Source organism: Cynocephalus volans, chromosome 3, assembly GCF_027409185.1.
Source record: "Cynocephalus volans isolate mCynVol1 chromosome 3, mCynVol1.pri, whole genome shotgun sequence".
Taxonomy (NCBI): domain Eukaryota; kingdom Metazoa; phylum Chordata; class Mammalia; order Dermoptera; family Cynocephalidae; genus Cynocephalus; species Cynocephalus volans.
This window is the reverse complement of record NC_084462.1, coordinates 27,590,953-27,613,142: the sequence shown is the minus strand read 5'-3', so window position 1 is coordinate 27,613,142 and position 22,190 is coordinate 27,590,953. Positions and strand designations below refer to the sequence as shown.

Here is a 22,190-nt window from a genome sequence, read left to right as displayed (position 1 = left end):
TACAAGCTTGTAGAGTGGTGGCCACTTTATCAATCTCAGGAAAAACTTCAGGATTCAAGGTGTGAGGCAAAAGTCATAATGATTGTCAGGTTCAGGAGTTTGGAAGCACATGTAATGCTTCATCTGTTGCTCTCTAGTCTTTCTCTTGATTTCCATCATCTGCCCTACAAACCTTTCTACATCATCTCCCACTTCATTGTGATCAACATGCCTATTAGGTATGGCCTGTCGAAAGTTAGTCACCTAGGCCGACCCGTGGCGCACTCGGGAGAGTGCGGCGCTGGGAGCGCGGTAGTGCTCCCGCCGCGGGTTTGGATCCTATATATAGGGATGGCTGGTTCGCTCGCTGGCTGAGCGAGGTGCGGCCGGTCACAAAAAGACAAAAAAAAAAAAAAAAGAAAAAAAAAGAAAGTTAGTCACCTAACCCACCCCCGTCTGACATTTCCTCCAGGCTTCTGGCCTTCACTCCCTCCAAAATGGCAAGATTCCTCTTCATTCTGCATGGGGTCCTGCTCCCCTCCTTCATTTTCCTGCTAGGCACTTTCTTCCTTGAGATTTTTTGCTGCTTGTTCCTCTTTGGACTCCATTACTCCTGGGCCTATCCTTGCAGTCATCTACTCCTCCCACTCCCCCTCTTCCACCCCCCCCCCATGAGGTGTGCCACCTGACACTTTACACTGCAGACCTGCTCCCCCTCGCTTCCTACTTTTTGGGGGCTGCCCCTGGCCCGCATGCCCTCAGGGCTACCAGGGGCAGGTACCGCCAAGAAGGGAACGAACCAGAGAGTGATGGCAGGGTCTGATGTGATGGCAGGGTTTGATGTGATGGCAGGGTCTGACGTGCAGCCAGCTGCGCGTTAGCCAAGTTTTATTATTCTACTCTACAGTCTTTTCAGCTCTCTCTAATGGTTCTTTTCAAATTATAAACAAAGCCCAATTTTCTAAAAAGAGTAGCATGTCCTCCATTGTTTCTCTTGTCTGTCCTGTTCATTCAATCATTCAAGCAAAGATTCTTGAGAATGTTATCTTCACTTTCTTTTTTTTTCCTTTGGCTGCTGGCCCTTGCAGGGATCTGAACCCATGTCCTAATTGTTACAGCGCCGCACTCTAACCAGCTGAGCTAACTGGGTAGCCCCTTTGCTTTTTTATTTTTTAGTCTACATACTGTTGTGTCTCATTCATGCCCACAGTTTAAACTCCTCTCTGTGTTGGGTGATGATTCTAAAGCTAAGGTCAACTTCTTTTTTTTTTTTTGTCTTTTTCGTGACCGTCACTTAGCCAGTGAGTGCACCGGCCATTCCTATATAGGATTCAAACCCACGGTGGGAGCGTCACCGCGCTCCCAGCGCCACACTCTCCCAAGTGCGCCACGGGCTCGGCCCTAAGGTCAACTTCTTAACTCTAGATCTGTGATCTTCATTTGCGTATCCTGCAGGCAACTGAGATTCAACATATGTGAAGCAAAATTGATCATCTCACTCTTGTCTCCCCAAGGCAACGAAATAAGAACCTGCTGTTCTCTTCATGTTCTCTTACCATGTATTCAGTCCCTAAGGCAGAATACTTTTAACATTCCTACAACTGGTTGATCACCAAGTCTGTCTGCTAAATACCTCTTGCCTCTCTTTCCTTTTCCATTCTAGTTACATTAATTCAGATGTTCAGCATTCTACCTTCAGTTTCACTTTCCCATATTTTTCATCTTGTGTCTGTTGAAATTATTTTCTTTTTCTTAATTTTTTTCCCACACTAGTGATCTTTCCAAAATGTATGTCTAGTTAGACTAAAAATTCTTTTGTTTCCTAGTGTTCACAAGCCAACTTTCAGTTTCTTTAAATGGTATACAAGGCCGTTTATAATTTGGTCCCAGCCTACCTCTTTAGTCTGATTTTTGACTGAATTGTACATCACATTCACCCATACCTCATTGCTTCCAATCTCTGAACAAGTCATGTTCTTTCTAGGTCTTTCCTGCCTACCTTCCAGACTGTGAATTAGGCATTCCTTCTCTATGCTGTCATAGTATTTTTCTGTGCCAACCTCTATTATATTATTTACCACATAATAATTTAGTATTGTTATTTTCTTGTTGACTCTCCCCATAGACTTCAGCTTCTTGAAGTTAAGGACATTATGATTTATCTTTGTGCTACATCACCCAGTGCTGTAATCAGTAAGGTTATTGTTAATGAATAAATGAATAGAATTAAAGGAATTATTTTTTTCTCTAATTTTCAATTAATTTGACTAGATGACAGAGCACGTAGATCTCCACGAAAACTCCCTACTTCATTAAAAAAAGGAGAAAGGAAATGGGCTCCTCCAAAATTTCTGCCTCACAAATATGATGTGAAACTGCAAAATGAAGATAAGGTTAGTTGACACCTTGCATTAAACCTCTTACATGTGGTAGATGTTGTTTAAGAAAATACCACGGGGTTGGTTTTCTTGGAGAAATATGCTAAAGAAAAGTGTAAATGTCTTTGTACAACAAATTCTGAATGATTTTTTAGTCTTAGTAATTACAACTTTAAATTAAATTATTTTCTTTCCTAGGAGATAGCATTCTTTTCCTTTTTAAAATAGGAATTACTAGGATGTAAGAGTAAGTTACATTTGAGCTTTAAAGTCAGTTTGAGAAATAAGAATCTGTTCCCAGCAGTTATAGACTTCTTAAGGAAATAGCTCTTCCCAGATGAAGTCAAGCCATTTGTAATATAATTTAACTCAGAAGTTGAATCAGCTCTCATCATTGCTTTTACAAGGAATCTTGTAAAACTTCAAGCTAATAACCTACAACAGTAAATGCTCTTAAAATAACTTAGTACTATTAGTACTATATTTTATTGTTTCTAAGATGTTCAGTTTTTATTTTTCTTAACATGTTCAGAATCAGGATGTATCTTAAAATCAATTGGCAAGAATTTTGTTTTTGTAGTTTTTTTTATATAAAATAATGTGCTTCATTGAGTAATTTACAACTTAGATTCTAAATAATATAGCATATTACTTTTAGGTACTCATACACTTGTATGTAAAGAATCTTAGTTCTTATAACTGGAAAGAGGTGGGGTAGGAGACTGGTTGTGGAAGGCAGCTGCATATTTGTCTTCATATATAACTGTTTTATAGAAGAGACAGTTAAGAGCTGAAAAGCTTAATAAGTTTCAAAGTTCCTAATTTAGTTAATGAAATTGGGAAGGATTATAATCCAAATCTTTTGTCTCTTTATATTGTTTTTTTTCCCCTTCCTCAGAATATTGACAAATCTCATTCTATTCTGACTCATTTGTTTTATAGTTAGTGGTCTGAAGATATGGCTGGATTGTTAGGTTTTTTATATTTGAAAATGGGATGTTAAATAAAATTTTTCATTAAGTTGCTTACATCTCATTCAGCAAGGCAGCTAGATAAAACATGCTAAAGAGTCTCAATCACTTCTCCAATTATCATTCATATTCTTATTGATGAGTATAAACTGTTTTGTTCACAGATAGTAAATATTGGTTATAGGAAGATAAAAAACAAGTAAGAATAAAAATGATCTTTAATCCTACACTCAGAGATGATATATGTTAAATATAGATGTGGTTAATGGTGGTTAGCTCTTAAATGACTTTTAAAGGTAGGAATATTCTATACATATTATTTTGTAACTTGCTTTTTTCATACTGTATGGTCATTAATGACATCTGTAATGTCATTAAATTTTCTTCCAAAGTAATATTTTTAGACTGTAGTATGTATATGTTAGTCACCAGAGGGACTTATTAAACATGCAGATTCCTTAGCTCTATGGCCAGAGATTATTCTGATTCATTAAGTTTGTGGTTATGCACAAGCATCTGCATTTTAACAGCACCCCAGATGATTCTGATGAATTTGTCTTGATTGAGAAACTTTTTTCTTTTTTTTTTCTTTTTGGTGGCTGGCTGGTTTGGGGATCCGACCGCATGACCTTGGTGTTATAAGGCTGTACTCTAACCAACTGAGCTAACCGGCCAGCCAAGAAACTTTTTTTAATGACTGCAAGTGTCCATTATATGTATGTATTTTAATTTATTTTCATTTTATTATTTTTTGGGGGCAGCTGGCTGTTACAGGGATTTGAACCCTTGACCTTAGTGTTATAACACCACCCTCTAACCAACTGACCTAACTGGGCAGCCCCCGTATTTTAATTTTAAAAACCAATTTCTTATTGATATACCTTTAGGTAATAAACTCCCCCTTCCTTTTTTTTTTTTTTTTTGCTATTTATGAGCAGTTGATGATGACTTTGTCCATTTACTTCCTAAGAAAAATTCTTAACAAGAGGAATGGCTGATTCACAGGGTATACACACTTTTAAGACTTTGATACATACTGACAAATTGCCTAGGGATACCTTTAAATTAACATTCTGTCTCTGAAAATTATTCTAGTTTTTCTTCTGTGTAATTTATAGCCATATTTTATTGTGATTTTTCTGGAGAGAACATAAATTTTTGTTCTAATTGGTTAATTGCTTTCTACCCCAGTGGTGAGTTATTTATATTTCTTCACCTAGATCATCAGCAATGTGCCAGCAGACAGCTTGATTCGTACGGAGCGCCCACCAAACAAGGAGATACTTCGATACTTTATACGGCATAACGCGTTACGAGCTGGTACTGGTGAAAATGCACCTTGGGTGGTAGAAGATGAATTGGTGAAGAAATATTCCCTACCTAGCAAGTTCAGTGACTTTTTACTTGATCCATACAAGGTAAGGTCATTATTAATTTTGGACAGTAGGATAAAACACTATCGGATGAGTTTATTTTCTCTGGTGGCTCTAGTAGGATAGGATTTGTAGCACATTTTGAACTCTTAACATCAGGTAATGAATTAAAAATTTTCCAGATATATCTGTTTCATATAGGTTGTGATGTGGAGTTGGTAGGGGAAAGGCCACCTTGAATATCTCCCTTAGTTGTTTTAGTTTTTACTGTGGTCACATAATTAAAAAAAAAAAAAATTATGTGCTTTTTTTGGTCTCAAATCCTTTTTTAAAAAAATTTTTAATTTATCAATAACAATATAGTTGATTTTTCTGTCCCATAACCAATTCCTCCTTTTCTTCCCTTCCTCTCCTCCCTCTCCCCCATCAACATCATATCTGTTCACTTGTCTTAACGAAATCAAGGAATTGTTGTGATTGCTGTGTCTTCCTTCCCACTCCCTCAAATCCTTTTTGGAATGAGATATGATATAAATACAAAAAATATTTTGTGAGTAGATTCCTAAAAATGAAAACTGATTTTGTATGTCAAACAAGATGATCAAATATATTGGCAGCCTTGGAAAGAACCTGGAATGAGTATTACTTTCTGTGACAGGTTAGTAGAAAACCTATCATTTCCCTCTTGAGAACAATCAAGTGTGTTTTTTTCTTTAATCATCTCATTTGATCTTCAGAACATTTTATTTTTTATTTTTTATTTTTATTTTTTAAATTTTTTTAAAAAGATGACCGGTAAGGGGATCTTAACCCTTGACTTGGTGTTGTCAGCACCACGCTCAGCCAGTGAGCGAACCGGCCATCCCTATATGGGATCCGAACCCGGGGCCTTGGTGTTATCAGCACCACACTCTCCCAAGTGAGCCACGGGCAGGCCCTTCAGAACATTTTTTTGAAGTCGTATGGTGTACTTGTACAAGTTAGTTTTATTTTATAGATGGGAAATCTGAGGCCTAGTCTAATTAGAACCAACAGAAAGTGAATGACAAGAGCCAAGACATTGGCCTAGGATTTCTCATTGTCTTTTCCATCTCAGAGTTTCTCCAATAAATTTTTTTTTTAAATGTAGATTTTGAGAGTACTTATGCTTTTTTGCTGGTAAATTATCAGCATACTCGCTGATATTTTCATCTTTGTCTCTAGGCCAGAATAAGACCAGGAAAGGGCCATGAAAATTATCCATGAAAAATCCATGAAAATTATGTCAGACTTTCAGGATTTCTTTTTCCCCCCTTTCCTTTCAATTATGAAAAAATAAGGACATCTTAAGTCATAACAACTAAATTACGTCAATTATCTTAGACTGATAATGCTGACAAAAGTATACTGAAAAATAGTTTTATTTCTCCAGAACATTGGTAAAGACCTCCAACCACAGTTTAGCATTTAGCAGATTTTCTTATTCTAGACTAGCAAGATTAAACATTATCTGCCCTTTAAATTTTCATTATTTGCTTATTAAAAAGAAAATTTTAGGAATTAATTGGCCTTTTCTAAGGTAGGACTAAATTTTCCATGGAACTAGAGTAAACCTAATTTTTTTTCTTAAATATTTTTATTTACTGAGGGGAATTTTGAGCTCACTGTCCTTTTATTGCCATGAAGTTGTGGAACCATGACACAACAGTCTGGATATCACACGAGATTGCTGTCTTAACGATATGAGAACCCTATATTAAATCATTACTGAATGGGTTTTAGACTCTTTGGATGACTTGAGCCCTTAATTATTTTTCTCTTTTTAAATCTTATAGCTGTCTTTTATGTATTTTAGTTTAATGATTCAAGTATGTGAATAACATGAAGGACTATTATTTATGGGTAAAGGGTCTTTCAGGTTTATTAGGACAAAAAAGCTGATCCATACTTTTTGTTGGAGCCAGGGACTGGAATTTCAGGAACTTATATCTTGAAAGACAGTTTTGGAAGGAATCAGCTATTCTCAAAATTTCTAATGAGGGCTTAAATTATTTCATGTAATTCAGCTATACTTCAGATTGAGACTAGGAAATAGAAGATTGCTTAGACTAAACTACTGTAAAAAGGCAGAGATTCGGGCCGACCCCATGGCGCACTCGGGAGGGTGCAGCGCTGCGAGCGCAGTGACGCTCCCTCCGCAGGTTTGGATCCTATATAGGAATGGCCGGTGCACTCACTGGCTGAGTGCCGGTCATGAAAAAGACAAAAAAAAAAAGTAAGATAAATGAAGTCTCATGTAAAATACGTCTACAAAATTAAGGGTATATCTTTATTATCTGTTTTCTCCACCTTACACAATAATTTATTTCCCACTACTAAATGTTTGACATTTCACTGATGGTCTCCTATGTTTTACATATAAGCTGTGGTTTTCTTTTTTTGTGAAATTAGTTTTCTTAAAGGACTTTTGGCATCTCAGCCACAGTAGAACATCACAAAGAGCACAGATAAGTAGACCATAAAACAGTGCTTTGTATTCTTTCATCATCCAAAGGGAATTTAAAATAATGTGTCGAGGATTAAAGTTGATCACATATGACCCGTTCTTCCTAAAGGCATGGGATATTTTCTCTGTCTCTTCGTTGGTGTTCTACCAGGGTACCAAATATATTTACTTAGAGAGAGTCAAGGCCTGGAGAGAGGAAGCAAGTCCTGAGCGGTAGTTTTAGGAAAGGACTGATGGGGAGGGGGGAGCTTAGGTGGGAGAGAGGGAAATTACTTAGAAATATAGGAATTTCAGAGTGTTACCTGAGTAGGGCCTAGTGTGATGATGATGAGGGTGTGTTTGTGATCGTTTATCTTTCTCATTTACATCTTGTGATGTTTAGCATAGTACATTGCATATAATAGTTACATGGCTGTTTAATTCATTCCTTGAAGAAGTTCCATTTGTTGAGGAGAAAAATTCCACTGACAGTTGGGTTTTAGGGCTAGCAAATTTTTCTTGAATGCCTAATGACTTGGAAGAATGACTTACAAGGCAATTAGATGGTAAGATAAGTCATCGAAGATGAAATCTGCCATCTAGTAGCCTATTTCCCTCTTGTAATACATTGCAGCTTTAGTTTTGTTAGTCTCTCCATAATGTTGAAACTTTTGTTTTAGACTGATATAGCCTAGTACAGGAGAAAGGAACACTTTTTAAGACATTTGGAATCCTGAAACAATTTGGACTAATTTAGCATTGTTCATAAAACATTTTATTTTGTAATAACTTCATACAGAAAACCTGACAGAATACTATAAGGAATTTCCATGGGGCTGACCAGTAAGCTCAGTTGGTTAGAGCACAGCCTTGTAACACCAAGGTCAAGGGTTTGTTCCCCATACCAGCCAGCTGCCAAAAAAAAAAAAAAGAAAGAAAACTTATTTAAAAAAAAAAAAAAAACAAAAAAAAACGTATTAAAGTTTTTTTCTGTGTATTCAATTAGATTCCTCAAAAGTTAACATTTACAATGTTTTGCTTTAGCATTTTCTCTCCTTACACACATACCACACACACAAATTATTTTTTTTTTCTGAGCCAAGTAAGTTGCAAGATGGGATGCCCTTTTACAAAATATTGAATATGTATTTCTTAAAAACAAGGATGTTTTCTAATATAACTGTAGTACAGTTATCAAAATCAGGAAATTAACATTGAAACAATATTATCTAATCTATAATTCTTGGTCAGATTTTGCCAATTGTACAATAATGTTCCTTAGCCCCACAAAATTTTTGTTTTGGTTTTAATAAGATCCAATGTGTTATATGTTGCATTTATTGGTCTCTTTGGTCTCTTAATCTGCACAGCCCTCAGCATTTCTTTGTGTTTCAAAATTTTGACAACTTTTAATAATACAAGCCAGTTATTTTGTAGAATGATCTGTGATTTGGGTTTCTTTCCTTATGATAACATTCAGGTTATAAATATTTGGGAAAAATACGATAGAATTGGTGTATTCTCAGTGGATCATATCAGAATGCACATGATGTAATTTTGTCTCATTACTAATGATATTGGATATTTTAAAACATATTCCTTACTTGTCCTAATAAATGATGTCAGTGTTCATAGTCCCGAGGTTTTATTAAAAATAAATTTTAACTCTTTAGTTTGTGAGTTGGAGACTAGAGCAGAAGTACATTTAAAATATATATTATTTTCGGGGCCGGGCCCGTGACTCACCTGGGAGAGTGAGGTGCTAATAACACCAAGCCAAGGGTTAAGATCCCCTTACTGGTCATCTTTAAAAAAAAAAAAAAAAAAAAAAAAAAAATATATATATATATATATATATATATATATAATTTTTTCAAAACACTTGGGTCAGTGAGAAGATTGAAATAAGAATTAGAATACAGATTACCAAAGTTTTTCTAATTTAGGGTTTTGCTATTTAGATTATACTGCTTATTAAGTTTAATTCAGCATCTGAATGAGCTGCTACAAATAACTTATTTTTATCTTATTTTTACCAAGAAAAATGACTTTCTTTAGACAGATATTTGTGGTGGTGGTATGTTCCAGATGACGGGAACAAATGTAGAATTGTGTACACCATTTTCCTTTCAGCCTCCCATGTTGCTGAGACATTCATAAATATTTTTTCCCATTTAGCAATTAGGAATAGCCTGTGCCAAAAAAATTATGATACTGCTAATTCGGGTGTCTGTTCTTCTCTTTTTCTTCCCTATACACTAGTCTAGTAGATTAATTGTGCTGAGTGGAGGGTAGGGGAGACCCTTAGCACATAAGTGGTTTTATACTTTTTCAGATCCCCTTGAGTCCAGCCATGCTGGCTCCCATTTGGCTGTGCCTACCCAGCATGCCCTATGCTGAGATGATCCAGTTACTGAAGGACTGCTTACGAGGGGAGCTGGCTTGTTGGGAGGGGGTTGGGTGAGTTCATTTTTTTCATTTTTAAGAAAAAAAATTATATGGTGTGGCTTGGCACAAAAACATACCTTATAAATAAAAATGGTTTCTGGACACTTGTGGATAAGCCATCCCACCTCATCCTCTAATCAGTTTTTAATGCTGTGCTTCTAAGTGTAAGAAGTTTAAAGAACCTTATGTGCGGGCCGGCCCGTGGCTCACTCGGGAGAGTGTGGTGCTGATAACACCAAGGCCGTGGGTTCGGATCCCATATAGGGATGGCCGGTTGCTCACTGGGTGAGCGTGGTGCTGACAATACCAAGTCAAGGGTTAAGATCCCCTTACCGGTCATCTTTAAAAATAAAAAAAAAAAAAAAAAAAAATAAAGAACCTTATGTGAAGTTTGAATGATTTTTTTAAAACAGAAATATAATCAGTAAATTAAGAAGTGTCCCAGTTATAATAGACCTTATTAAAAGATATTTACTTAAAATGCTAAAAATGAAACTTAGTCTCACATTAGTCTCCTTTTTAGTGATAAATTTCATTTTAGGATAACTTTATGTACCTGTTATTCTGAGCATTAGAAAAAGTAATCATCTATGTGTCTATACTCTGAAGATTTTCCAACCCTAGCTGAAGAGGATGATTAGCTTTTGGGACACACATTTGTTTTTCTTCCTGCCAGCATAGTGATGAGTCTTGTTCTGTGATTTGCAGAATGGTCTCTGAAACTTTCTTCTTTTTGGAGTACTGGTAGTATTATTGTCCATGAGGGGAATGGAATCTTAAGTAGGTTATCTTTGCTTTTTTTTTTTTTTTTTTTTTTTTTAACATTTTGAAATTTAGTTCTGGGGAACTAGAACTGGTAAATTCTATATCTGGGAAAGTATCCCTTGAGTCATGGAAGAGTTTGTATTCTGTAGATCTATAAAATCTCTTTTGTCAGCCCATCCTAAGGATGATTATTGGGGAACAAAATATCCGGTTTTAATCAGGCAACAAAAAACAGCCAGAGGAACACTAACCTGCAATTGCTTGTAATTCTTAAACAGCAGGTTGTCCTTATAGTACAGTCTACTCATTCACTGGAGACTGTATTTCTACCTCTGTTGCCTTGGTTCTGTGAGTTTGCTTTTCTGATGATTTATCCTTAATGCTGAAATCTTAACTGGCATTGTAGTACAACTTATTAAATTTTACTAAACCTGTTTACTTTACTCCTAACAAGAGCATAGGTGTTCTCTGTTACCTCTGGGATATATTTCACCTTAGCCATTTCCCTGTATCCTTTTTTTTAGGGACTCATAATTTCATATTCAGGGGCCTCTGTTTTCTTGCCTGCAGTTACATCTTACACTAGCCTGTCCTACCTGCTGACTCAAGACTGCTTCTTTACATGTTGCTCTTCTCAAGTTGGTCTCCTCCATTGAAAATCCAAAAGTTAACTCATCAAATCTCTGAGTACCATCAATGTGCTTAGCTGCTTTTGGTAATAGAAATCAAGTATTCTAGAGATTACCCAGTCTTTCTCCTAATCACTTTAGCAACATTTTTTTTTTCTGAAATGGGCCGTATTTTTGCATTGCTTGGTTATTTCATTTAGTTTGAATTTTAGCTGCCATGCTTTTTTCTTTATAATTATATTCTTTAAAGCATTAAAATCTGTTTTTTGGCTTTTTTTAAAATACACGTTTAAACTGAGAAACAGTGGTATGTATTATGATAAATGGTGTGGGTTCTATTCTATTAACGTATTCTATGTGATGGAGATTAGGCGTAGGAGGTTTGAGGAGGCAGGAGAAGATGTGTATCTAGGAGAGTGGGAAAGCGAATGGACCCAGGGAATATATTGTGATTGCTGGGTGGGGTTCAGGACCCATTTGAGGTAACAGGCAGTGAATTTAAAGTGAGATCACTCACTGTCGTATCTTTTAGTGTAGCCATATGTAAGCTGACCATGTGAAGGCCAGGAGTAGATAGAGTATGAGTTAATCAGAGTTATGGTTTTTCCAAGCATATAGAATAGAACAAGAGAGACTAGGGGAACTGTAGGTTTATGTGAGATTGATTATAATGATTGAATAGAATTTAATCTGTGTAAAGAAGGACAAAGATGTGAGGGTTGTGAACATGTGATAAAGTTAATGGATTTAAGGTCCTGGTGAGATTGAAGGATTGTAGAATTGGGGCACTAGAGGGAGTGAATGTGAAAGATAAGAGAGGATGTTCAGAGAGAGAATTGTATGAAATTAATGAGAATTTAGAGAGCTTATAGGTAATAATGTTTTCATGGAAATGAGTTCTTGAGGTATGGGGGAGGAAAAAGAAAAGTTTGAGAACCAGCAGGCCAGGGTCAGGAGGTTTCCATATCTATGAGCAGTGTTGATGTTATCCTCACTGATAATTTTATTTATTTATTTATTTATTGAATCATAATTGATTATATATATTTTTGGGATTCAGTGTTGACATATGTTGATCAAATCAATATTACTAGTATGTATATCGTTACAAAGTGTACTTATTCTTTATGCCCCTTGTCCAATCTCTCCCTATTCCCCTCTCCTTCCCCCCTCCCATCACTGATAACCCTAGATTTCTTCTCTTCCTCTGAAAGAGTAATGTTTACTCTGTTGATTTGCTGCCTAGATGAGCTGTCCAATGTTGACAGGTGTGTTCAGGTTCCCCAGTGTTATCATAGAGCAGATGCTTTTTCTGTCACTATGGAATGGGCTTTGTGGAGAGAGACATCCTCTTCTTTTCATTGGTCTCTGCTGGTGACTCTCCTGGTGTCAATGTACTCCAGTGGCTGGCGGACCATCTGTGTGGTGGTTGTGATGTCTAGCCACTTTCATGGCAGCCATGGTTACTGTGGTGGCTGTGGTGGACCAACCCACATGGAGATGATGTTTTCAGCATGCTCCTTGGCGCTGGCGGTGTGCCTGGTTGTGGGAGGAGGGTCCAGTCCCTGGATCACTGATACTTTTAATATGAAAATATGCATCTGAATTTGGACAAAAATATTTAAATAGTATAGTTTCTACTTAAAAGTATAGAATGCCCTGAACTGCAACAAAAGTTTAAAGGATGAAAATCCAGTCCTATTTCAAGAGGAATACTTTTAAACTCCTTAGATATTGCCATTATCTGGATCAGGTATCTTCAGTTTGGGATCCATGGATGGACTCTCTGAAATTGCATGCATAGTTTTGAGTGTTGTTTCTGGCAAAAGGTTTCACAGATTTCATTAAGATATTTAGGAACCACTAATGTATGTATAAACAGGACTACTTACATAGCAAAAAATGTCTAATATCAGAGCATAAATTTTTAAGTCTGGATACCAAGAGAATTTTGTATTAATATGGCAGACACATTAACATTCACGTCTTTGATTTTTTTCAGGGACACAGGGACATGGTGTTTATGAAGAGAAATGAATATGTAGCTATACTTGAATAGCTGGGGAAGAGGGCCTTTAAGATGCTTAAATATTGCTGTGATTTAGCTTTTAAAATTAATTTTGCTCCTATTCTTAAATTCTAGTACATGACTCTCAACCCTTCTACTAAGAGGAAGAATACTGGATCTCCAGACAGGAAGCCCTCAAAGAAATCCAAGACGGACAACTCTTCTCTGAATTCACCACTAAATCCTAAGTTATGGTGTCATGTACACTTGAAAAAATCATTGAATGGCTCGCCACTCAAAATGAAGAACTCAAAGAATTCCAGATCTCCAGAAGAACATCTGGAAGAAATGATGAAGATGATGTCACCCAACAAGCTACATGCTAACTTTCACATTCCTAAGAAAGGCGCACCTGCCAAGAAACCAGGGAAACACAGTGACAAACCTTTGAAGACAAAGGGCAGAAGCAAAGGCATCCTGAATGGACAGAAATCCACAGGGAATTCCAAATCTCCCAAAAAGGGATTGAAGACTCCTAAAACCAAAATGAAGCAGATGACTTTGTTGGATATGGCGAAAGGTACTCAGAAGATGACACGAGGCCCACGGAATTCTGGGGGTACACCTAGGTCCTCTAGTAAACCTCATAAACATCTGCCTCCTGCTGCCCTACACCTCATTGCCTACTACAAAGAAAACAAAGACAGAGAGGACAAGAAGAGTGCCCTGTCCTGTGTTATCTCCAAAACAGCTCGTCTTCTCTCTAGTGAAGATAGAGCTCGTCTCCCAGAAGAATTGCGAAGTATTGTTCAAAAACGCTATGAGCTTCTAGAGCACAAAAAGAGGTGGGCTTCCATGTCTGAAGAGCAGCGGAAAGAATATTTGAAAAAGAAACGAGAGGAGCTGAAAGAAAAGTTGAAGGAAAAAGCCAAAGAGCGGAGAGAGAAAGAAATGCTTGAGAAATTAGAAAAACAGAAGCGGTATGAGGACCAAGAGTTAACTGGTAAAAACCTTCCAGCATTTAGATTGGTGGATACCCCTGAAGGACTGCCCAACACACTCTTTGGGGATGTGGCCATGGTGGTGGAGTTCTTAAGCTGTTATTCTGGACTACTCTTACCAGATGCTCAGTATCCTATTACTGCTGTGTCCCTTATGGAAGCCTTGAGTGCAGATAAGGGTGGCTTTTTGTATCTGAACAGAGTGTTGGTCATTCTCTTACAGACCTTACTACAAGATGAAATAGCCGAAGACTATGGTGAATTGGGAATGAAGCTGTCAGAAATCCCTTTGACTTTGCATTCTGTTTCAGAGCTGGTACGGCTCTGCTTGCGTAGATCTGATGTTCAGGAGGAAAGCGAGGGCTCAGACACAGATGACAATAAAGATTCAGTGCCATTTGAGGACAATGAGGTACAAGATGAGTTCCTAGAGAAGCTGGAGACCTCTGAATTTTTTGAGTTAACCTCAGAAGAGAAGCTACAGATCTTGACAGCTCTGTGCCACCGGATCCTCATGACATACTCAGTGCAAGATCACATGGAGACCAGACAGCAGATGTCTGCAGAGTTGTGGAAGGAGCGTCTTGCTGTGTTGAAGGAAGAAAATGATAAGAAGAGAGCAGAGAAACAGAAACGGAAAGAAATGGAAGCCAGAAATAAAGAAAATGGAAAAGAGGAGAATGGGTTGGGCAAAACTGATAGGAAAAAAGAGATTGTGAAGTTTGAGCCCCAAGTAGATATGGAGGCTGAAGACATGATTAGTGCTGTGAAGAGCAGAAGGCTGCTTGCCATTCAAGCTAAGAAGGAACGGGAAATCCAGGAAAGAGAAATGAAAGGTAAAATTTCATACTGAGAGAAAAGGGAAAGCCCTTTAGAAGATAGTAGAGGAAAGGAAATTAGTAAGATAGTAGTAGGGTCTCTATTTATCGAAACTGTTTATTTCTGTATGTAATAACCCAGCACTTACTAAGTACATAATATTAAATTAGGAGTGTTTGGGCTACCATTTTGCCGTTACCGGTAAGTTAATGTGATGTTGGCTGGCATCTTTTGTGGGTATAGTAAAGGACCAAATCACAAATAGGCATAGTGCAAGCAACATATAACTTGTGAGTTGCTGATCTGGGTTTAAATCCTAGCTCTGATGTAGCTATATTCCTTTGGGCAAGTTACTTATCCATGCCTCATTTTCCTCATATTCTTGGTAAGATTGTTGTAACAATTGAATGACAAGGTATTTGAAGCCCCTAGCATAGTCGCCAATCAAGGGATAGTAATCCTTCCCTTATCAAGATTTAAGAACTTAAAATTTGGGGGCTTTAATGGCACCATCAGATCTGAACTTTTTAACAACAGCTTTATTAAGAAATACCCCACATACCATACAATTCATTCATTTGTTGTGTACAGTTCAGTGTTTTTAAATATATTCACAAATACATGCAACCATTGCCACAGTCTATTTTATAACATTTTCTTCACCTTATAAAGAAACCCCATACCCTTTAGCTATCATCAGCTCATCTGCTCGTCCTCTACAGCCCTAAGTAACCATGAATCTATTTTGTCTCTGTGCATTTGCCAATGCTAGATGTTTTTAATAAATGGAATCATAAATACGTAGTCTTTCGTGATTGTCTTCTTTCACTTATCTTAGTGTTTCATGGATGAACTTTGAAAACATTATATGCTAAGTGAAAGAAGCCAGTCACAAAAGACCACCTCTGTCTAGTTCCAAAACATTTTCATCATCCCAAAAGAAACTCCAAAAGTCACTCTTTTCTGTCCCCAGCCCCTGGCAACCATCAATCTGCTTTCTCTCTATGGATTTATCTATTCTGGATATTTCATATAATGCAATCATACAGTATATGGCCTTTTATGTCTGGTTCTTTCACTTAGATTAATGTTTTCAGGGTTCATCCATGTTGTAGCATGTATCAGTACTTCGTTCCTTTTATGGGTGAATAATATTCCATTTTGAGGATATACCACATTTTGTTTATCAGTTATCAGTTGATGGACGTTTTGGTTGTTTCTGCCTTTTGACTAACATGAGTAATGCTGCTATAAACATTTGTATACAAGTTTTTCTGTGGACATATGTTTTTATTTCTCTTAGGTAAATACCTAGGAATGGAATTGCTGGGTCACATGGTCATGTTTAACCATTTGAGGAACTGCCAGACTGTTTTTCAAAGTAGCTGCACAACTTTATATTTCCACCAGCAGTGTATGAGGGTTCTGATTTCTCCACATCCTCACCAACACTTGTTATTTGACTTTTTGGTTAGAGCCATCCTAGTGGTTTGAATTGGTATCTCATGGTGGTTTTGATTTACATTTCCTTAATGACTAATGTTGTTGAGCATCTTTTCCTGTGCCTTTTGGCCATTTGTAATCTTTGGAGAAATGTTAATTCATATCTTTTGTCCATTATACATTCGGGCTGTCTTTTTTATTTCATTGTAAGAGTTCTTTATATGTTCTAGATATAACTCTCTTAACAGATACATGATCTATAAATATTTTCAGTCATTTTGTGAGTTAAGTTGTCTTTTTACTTTCTTGATAGTGTCCTGTGAAGCACAAAAGTTTTTAATTTTTGTGATGTCCAATTTATATATTCTTTCTTTTGATGCTCTTAGATTTGGTGTTATATCTAAGAATTCATTGCTAAACCTAAGGTCATGAAGATTTATCCCTATGTTTTCTTTTAAAAGTTTTATAGTTTAACTCTTACATTCAGGTCTTTGATTCATTTTGAGTTAATTTTTACATATGGCATAAGGTAAGGGTCCAACTTTAGTCTTTTGCACGTGGCTATTCAGTTGTCCCAGTATCATTTGTTGAAAAGTCTGTTCTTTTCCTATTGAATTGCCTTGGTGCCCTTGTCAAAAATCATTCAACTATAGACACATCAGTTTATTTCTGGCATCTGATTGTATTCCATTTATCTATATGTCTGTCTTAATGCTAGTACCACACCATCTTGATCACTTTGCTTTGTAGTTAAGTTTTGAAATGGAGAAATATGAGTCTTCCAACTTATTCTTTTTTAAAGATTGTTTTGGATATTCTGGGTCTCTGCAATTCCATATGAATTTTAGAATTAGCTTGTCAATTTTTACCAAAAAGCCAACTGGGATTCTGATAGAGATTGTGTTAAATCTCTAGATTCAAATTTGGATCAATTTTGTAAATCAATTTTGGGAGTATTGCCATCATAACGATGTTATATCTTCTGATCCATGAACATGAGATGTTTTTCATTTATACAGATCTTCTTTAATTTCTATTAATGATTTATAGTTTTCAGAGTATAAAGTTTGTACTTTTGTTAAATTTATTCCTAAGTAAATGTTGACATCCAAGAGTTCTTTGTTTGCCCTATTTCATATTTGTATATCCCTTGCATCATGAGAACACTGGCACCCATTAATACCAATATTCACTTATTGGATCAGTCTTACAATGTATACAAAATTAGTTTCAGAATTGCTGTACCCATTCCATTATCAGCAATAAATTTACTAAGAAAAGTTCAGGTTTTTCCTGTAGTTTTTTTGTCTTTAATGATGATGATAAATACCATTTATTTGTCAAAGTTGGATGCTGAGTATTAGACATATACATACCTAGGAATAGTCTTGTGTGTTAGATTTTAGGTTAAGTCATATGACCTTGTTACTTGGGTAGTTCTTTTATTAGAAAACATGTTCTTTTAAAAATATTTAAGTTTATATTACTTAAGGACTTTGAAATATTTTTACACATTTATATGCATACTGTGTATATGTGTATATAATATGTACTTTTCAGTTTTAAAGACCTATAATGAAAGTATAACTGCATTTCAAATAAAGTAGCATGTAGATTAACTTTATATATGTCACAGTGCAACTGTGTTTTAACTGAAATGTAGTAATTTCTTCTTGAGTTTCTGAAGTATTTCCGTGTGTTATATTTATCTTAGCATAGGAGAAAGGAAAGGCAAATGACAGTCTATTATTTGTTGAGAAACAAAGGACACAATATTAATATTATGCCGTAGTCAGCATTTGAATTAGAGTTTAGGTCTTTGGATATCTAGTTCAGTGCTGTATCTTCTGAAACTAAATTTGGTCTTCTGTTGGTGACTTGCCCTAAGTTGGTTTGTTTTTGTTTGTTTGCAGCCTCAGGAAAATAAGCTTGTGATTCAGCTGTTGCTCTATGTCTCTTTTTATCATTTACTTTTGCATTGTTCTCTGCTGTAACCATTGTTGCAAACATACAGTTCCATTCAGGCTAGAGACCTGTTTATTAAAGTAACAGATTCCATGTTTGAAATAAATGGGATTTGTCTTAATTTTTTAAAGTAACATCCTTAGACAGATGCATTGTCCAGATTCTCACCATACTGTACATGTTATCTTTAATGGAGGAATAAGGTTAACAATTCTGGCATGGTAAATAGTGTTCTGTACTTTACAGTATCAGAGTTTGAGACAGTTATGAAAAAATCTAAACTCAGAAGGCAAGATTACTGGGCTTTTGTTGTTGAGGGAAATTCCTTTCCTTTCCTTTTCTTTCCTTTTTTTTTTTTTTTTTTTTTTTTGGGTGGTTGGCTAGTATAGGGATTGAGTCCTGGACCATGGTGTTATTAGCACCACACTCTAACCACCTGAGCTAAATGGCTAGCCTCTCCCCTTTTTTTGTTGTTGAGAGAAATTTCTGTCTAAATAGAGTTAGAATGATCAGAAATAAATTAAAATTTTTTCCCGTCATTAACAAGTAAGTAACTTGCTGAATAAATTACGAAAATAGTATTCAATGTACAGTAATTATTGTTATCTACAAGTGCTTTCTTGCCCTTGCTTTCCCAGTTATTTTTTCTTGTCATTGAGGCTCTTAAGCTGAATTATTGTCAAATTCCTAGGACTGAAATATGTTTTATTTTGAAATAACGATTTTACTAGTTTTATTCATCTTGATCTTTTTGAGGATCTTGTGACTGTACCTGTTGGAAGATGTTTCAGTTAATCCCATTTATGGACTGTTAAGAACATTTCTTCAGGATTGTTTAAAATATCTTAATAGGAAGTTAAATTTTGGAGAGAAAATATTTTTCATTGAGTTGATACCTGAGACTTTACAAAATTCAAGGAGTTATAGGAGGACAAGATAGAAACTGCTGACTTACATGTCATTTCTTATAACAGATTAGAATTAGGAGAAGGAAACTAAGATTTGATGAACATCTACTTTATACCAGATACTTTTTACTCCATGTCTCATCTAATTTGTACGAGTTGGATTTATTAGGAAAAAAATCTGATTTAAGTCTTTATTTTTAACAGTGAAACTAGAACGTGAAGCTGAAGAAGAACGAATACGGAAGCACAAAGCAGCTGCTGAGAAGGCTTTCCAGGAAGGAATTGCCAAGGCAAAACTAGTCATGCGTAGGACTCCTATTGGTACAGATCGAAACCATAATAGGTAAGTTATTAAAATTAATTTTTGTTATCTTGTAGGGCTATTGTTATTAGTTATGACACTCTCTAAAGTACTTATAATAGACTTCCTGTTCAGCTTTTCAATTCTGTTTGGAAGCAGAATTGTTCATCACTTATTTATTGAATGTTAACTGTGCTAAATGCTACGGTTTCAAAGTTGAATAAGACATGTTCCTGCCCTTGAAGATACTACAAATATGAAACTTAAATTATGGTGAAACATAATCCAAATAGAGGTTTTGGTGATATATTTTAAATGCATTGACTGTGTGGAACTTAAAGATACAGAAATATTAGAAGTTATAAAAATTGCATACACTAAATGAGTATCAGATTCCAAAATTTTGGTATCCTTTACCTTATAATTTGTATGTCTAGAGTTCTGAGCAACGGAGGAATTCTCTCACCTATGGTTATGAATGCTCTGTAGTCATCTTCTCCAACAATAAAATCACCCTGCAATCCCGATCTGTTCATTATCCTATTAATAAATACGTGGTTGTAATTTGTAGATACTGGCTCTTCTCAGATGAAGTTCCAGGATTGTTCATAGAAAAAGGCTGGGTACATGACAGCATCGACTATCGATTCAACCATCACCACAAAGACCATGCAGATTCTCTTGATGAGGATTACTGTCCCCGCAGTAAGTATATCTACTAGTTATTTTACTCTGCTCAAGTAGGCTCAACATTAAAGACTGACTTTCTTTATTTTAGGAAAACTCCTAAACTTCAAACTCACAAAATTGTTAAATAAGAAAACAACTAATTTGTTTTATATAACACAAAACTTCAGATTTTAAGGTGTTTTCATGTTGAATTATATTAAGTGTAGATTATGTCACTTAGAAAAATCTAGTTTTGGTAAACTTTATAAATATCTGGGTGAGGGCAGTAACTGTGTAGTCAGGATCTTCAGACTTGGGAGAGATTCCAATGCGTTGAGGGACTTTTATTTTTATTTATTATTATTATTATTTTTGTGTGTGTGTGACCGGCCATCCCTGTATAGGATCCGAACCCGCGGCAGGAGCGCTGCTGCGCTCCCAGCGCCGCATTCTCCCGAGTGTGCCACGGGGTCGGCCCGGGACTTTTATTTTATAATGTATTTCGAAAGCCTAGTGGCAGTCCTGGGAAATCAGGTCTACATGGTTATAATCCCCTGAGATTTGGGCATCCAGATCCTTTCATTTCTAGAACATCCTGATAGATGTTGTTTTATGTTTTCTAGTTTTAGAATGGCAGTGTCTCTTCAAAATTACCCAACTGAAAAGACTAAACAAGGTTATGTGTTAGTATTGCAGGGAAGATGCTACAGGTTAAGGGCAGAGGATTGGGGACCAATTGTAGTATTAGGTAAGGCCTCAAAGATTGTGATGCCCTAAAATAGGCTTTGATAAATTGGCTTGAGATATGTCTATATTAAACTCATGTATTAGTATATAGGAACTGATTTACAAAAAAGTTCATTGTACTGTTTGACATTTGAAGCCTCCAGGGATGAGTCTATAGTAGTTTATATGTTCTAGTTATCTCTTCTTCACTACAGGTGCCTTTACTCTTAACATCATGTAAAAGGAATAAATTCTTTGTTTGCTTTGATATAAAGTTATTTAGTCATCCCTCTTCATTCCAAGTTGTGGTATCTTAAATTTTCAACTGTGCAACTATTCAACTGTATAGAGCAAAATAGCTCAGATAACATGGTTTGTATAAGATATTTAAGAGAAATTAGCATTTATTGTACATGTGGTGGATATATTTAACAGGCAGTATCTGTGTTATTCTTGGGTTTGGCACTGGGTACTGCTTAGGTTGAAACAAAGAATTGGGTATTTACTATCTTTGAAGTAATGCATAAATTTTTCTTAGGTAAGAAAGCAAACTTAGGCAAAAATGCAAGCATGAACACACAACACGGACCAGCAACAGAAATTGCAGTAGAGACCACCATACCAAAACAAGGACAGAATCTATGGTAATGTGAGCATTCATCTGGTTGCTCTTTCTTTCTCCTTTTAAATGTTAAGGAAGAAAATATTTAATATAGTGTCACCAGTAAGTTAGTAATTACCTATTAAGGACATTTTGTGTGACTTGATTTCTTGGATGCCAAAACTCATTGCTATAAAAGCAGACCTAATTTTTTTGGTCAGAAGATACTTGTTTTTTTCTAAGGTTTAGAATTCTATTTCCCTTCCCTGTCCCTTCAAATAATGTTACTCTGTATATTGTATGATAGATCTTATATAGCAACAGAAATGCTCTAGAATCTGTTTGGGAATAGAAGTATTTAGGATTTTTCCTAATTAATTTTTATTAAATCATTAAAATCTGTTAATTAGTAATTAATTATTTATAGTTTGTATATCTAAATGTATAAATTAACACAAATTTAAAATAGATTTCATTAATAATTAAATTTTATTAATGAATGAATGTGTTTGCATTGCCATTAATCTTCCTTTGTATATGATTTTGCTCTTAATCAGGGAGGTAGGTTTAAGAGGGTCCTGTCTACTTTGTGATTGCATTAACTGCTTTAGCTGTGATCACATTTGGTTTAATGATCTTTCATCTTTTAGTTTTAGATATAGGTTTATTCTTTGAAGGTATATAGACAAGTGGGCCTATTAACTTTATAAAATTTATCTCCTTTTGTGTTTTAATAGGAAAC

The 22,190-nt window shown here is 35.8% G+C and overlaps 1 protein-coding gene and 1 pseudogene across 2 annotated transcripts in view; one reads left to right on the top strand and one right to left on the bottom strand.

Annotated features, from left to right (window-relative positions):
• BAZ1B (bromodomain adjacent to zinc finger domain 1B) overlaps positions 1-22,190 on the top strand; it is a 72,773-nt gene that overhangs the window by 23,856 nt on the left and 26,727 nt on the right. For both annotated transcript variants that reach the window (XM_063090124.1, XM_063090123.1), the window contains exons 5-10: positions 2,251-2,372; positions 4,549-4,746; positions 13,151-14,852; positions 19,356-19,494; positions 20,024-20,157; positions 21,386-21,491. In XM_063090124.1, coding sequence (XP_062946194.1) covers positions 2,251-2,372; positions 4,549-4,746; positions 13,151-14,852; positions 19,356-19,494; positions 20,024-20,157; positions 21,386-21,491 — 2,401 coding nt within the window. The remainder of the gene's footprint in view (positions 1-2,250; positions 2,373-4,548; positions 4,747-13,150; positions 14,853-19,355; positions 19,495-20,023; positions 20,158-21,385; positions 21,492-22,190) is intronic.
• Positions 55-587, bottom strand: LOC134371647 (protein BEX4-like; annotated as a pseudogene).